The following is a 1,970-nucleotide window of genomic DNA, read 5'->3' on the forward strand; positions in this document are numbered from 1 at the left end:
ACCTGGGTAGCAGGTTTAAAAAACAGATAGTCCATACTTAATAGGAGTTTGGAGGATTCTGAGTATGAGGTCTTAGGGGATCGATGTAAATGATTGATAATTTTGGTCATGTAAGAAAGAGACATGAGAGATTAAGGTACATAGGAAACCAGATTAGTAAAATAATTAGAAGAATATTTCTTGTATGACGAATGAAAAGTTGTAGAAAACAATTAAAATATACCACTTGACACAACAATGAACGATATTTACTTAGTTATAACAATGAAAATACTGAATATTTTTTTCACCAAATATAGTATAGCTATATTAGAAAGAGGAGAAAGGTGGTAAGAGCTAGACTCTCAAATTCCTTTTAAGAGGACAATCTATCAAGTCTAAAATTGATAAATCAAGAAATATTGAACAAAGCCTATTTAAAATTATAAAGATAAAGATGACAAAAAAATAGCTAAAAGTTTTAACTGGTTCCCGGTATATGCTCTAGAAAAAAGTCATTAACATGAAGCTCATTGCTGTGGATCTTTCCAGAGATAATTCTGATTATAGGGGAAATGGCGTCCTGGGAAGTATCTAGATCTTCAGAAGAGTTTGAGAAAGCATCATGGATAAAATACTAGGAATGTGCCATCTAGAGGTGAGACTTTTCAATCACAGGAGAATTGCTGAAATTTTCAAGATTATTTGTCCATGTAAAAAAGGACTCATGGGAACAGAGACCAAAGGGATGGTTGTCAGAGGGAGGGGGCGGAAGGATGGGTGAAAAGGGGTAGGAGAACACAGTCAATAATACTGTGATATTTGCAGGATGACAGATGATTACTAGAATTAGTGAGTTGATCACATTGTAAGGTATAAAAATGTCAAATCCATTAGAATATATTCCATTAATGAATCAGACATAGAAAAAATAAATTTCCAATAATTATTTATTAGTCGTGAGTAAATGGAAATAAATGCACAACTTTTTTATTTATTTGAAAACAAACACCCCATTTCCTGTAAAAGGTAACTAAGAAAACAGGTATTTTTGCTAAGTAACTTGTCTTTAAGGGTAGAAAGAAAGTATTTTATTATCTCCTTGATATTTAGAATAATGAAGCTGTGCGGGATCCTTTCCCAAATTACTCTTTTCTCAAAAACAACAGCTAGAAAGAAACCCTTTGTTCTGTCTTCCCATTGGTCATTTTAGATGTTTTTTCTTCAACGGAGTGAATCCTCGATGAAAGGACTTTACCACGTTGATCTAGCTCTTCAACCACTGTCTTTACCAGTGTGGTTTTGGATAAATCTAGAAATTTAAAAAACACATGTGAATACATATATTCAACCTAAAAGATTATTACATGACAAAGAATTCTACTGCTGGTTGTAATATAATATGTACATTTTTGGTTAGGGAGTAAGTATAGATTTATAATAGTTTGGGATAGTTTTATCCATTCAAAACAAGACTTTAAGTTTCAAGCACTTTAGTAAAAATTGCTTAAATATATAGGCTGTTGCTTATTACATTAATGGTAATTACCATTACATTAATGGTAATCATAATAATGTATGATTACCATTAATGTAAAAGTATTTGCTGCAGTAGAAATAGAACTAGATTTTATTACCTCTAGATAAATTCACTGAGCTTCCTGATCCAAAGCCCTTTGATTTAGAGCATGAGCTGTAAAAAAAAAAAAAAAAAGTTTATTTTTTAATATTTTTGTTTATCACTTAAGAAATAGTCATTGAATCTATGCGTGAACATAAACTCAAGTGAACTTTGTATGTCAAAAACAGATTTTAGTTTTTTTTGTAAAGAAAAATATTTAAAAATTTTTTTTGTGCAGGAGCTGAAATTAATTAAAGAGAGGATATAAAACAACCTTGTTTCCTTTTGATATTTCTAAGCCAAAGAATTTAAAACTAAAGGTGGAGATACACATAGACACACAATAAATAGGGACCTCTGCAAGGACAAT

The 1,970-nt window shown here is 30.9% G+C and overlaps 1 protein-coding gene across 1 annotated transcript in view; it reads right to left on the reverse strand.

The window, feature by feature from the left end:
- Nucleotides 1-1,148: 1,148 nt before the first annotated feature.
- LOC105307550 (keratin, type I cytoskeletal 28) overlaps nt 1,149-1,970 on the reverse strand; it is a 7,771-nt gene continuing 6,949 nt past the window's right edge. The window contains 3 exon segments of the mRNA XM_011383097.1: nt 1,149-1,291; nt 1,617-1,672; nt 1,875-1,894. Of these exon segments, the coding sequence (XP_011381399.1) occupies nt 1,149-1,291; nt 1,617-1,672; nt 1,875-1,894 (219 nt within the window).

Source organism: Pteropus vampyrus, unplaced genomic scaffold (assembly GCF_000151845.1).
Source record: "Pteropus vampyrus isolate Shadow unplaced genomic scaffold, Pvam_2.0 Scaffold503, whole genome shotgun sequence".
Lineage (NCBI taxonomy): Eukaryota > Metazoa > Chordata > Mammalia > Chiroptera > Pteropodidae > Pteropus > Pteropus vampyrus.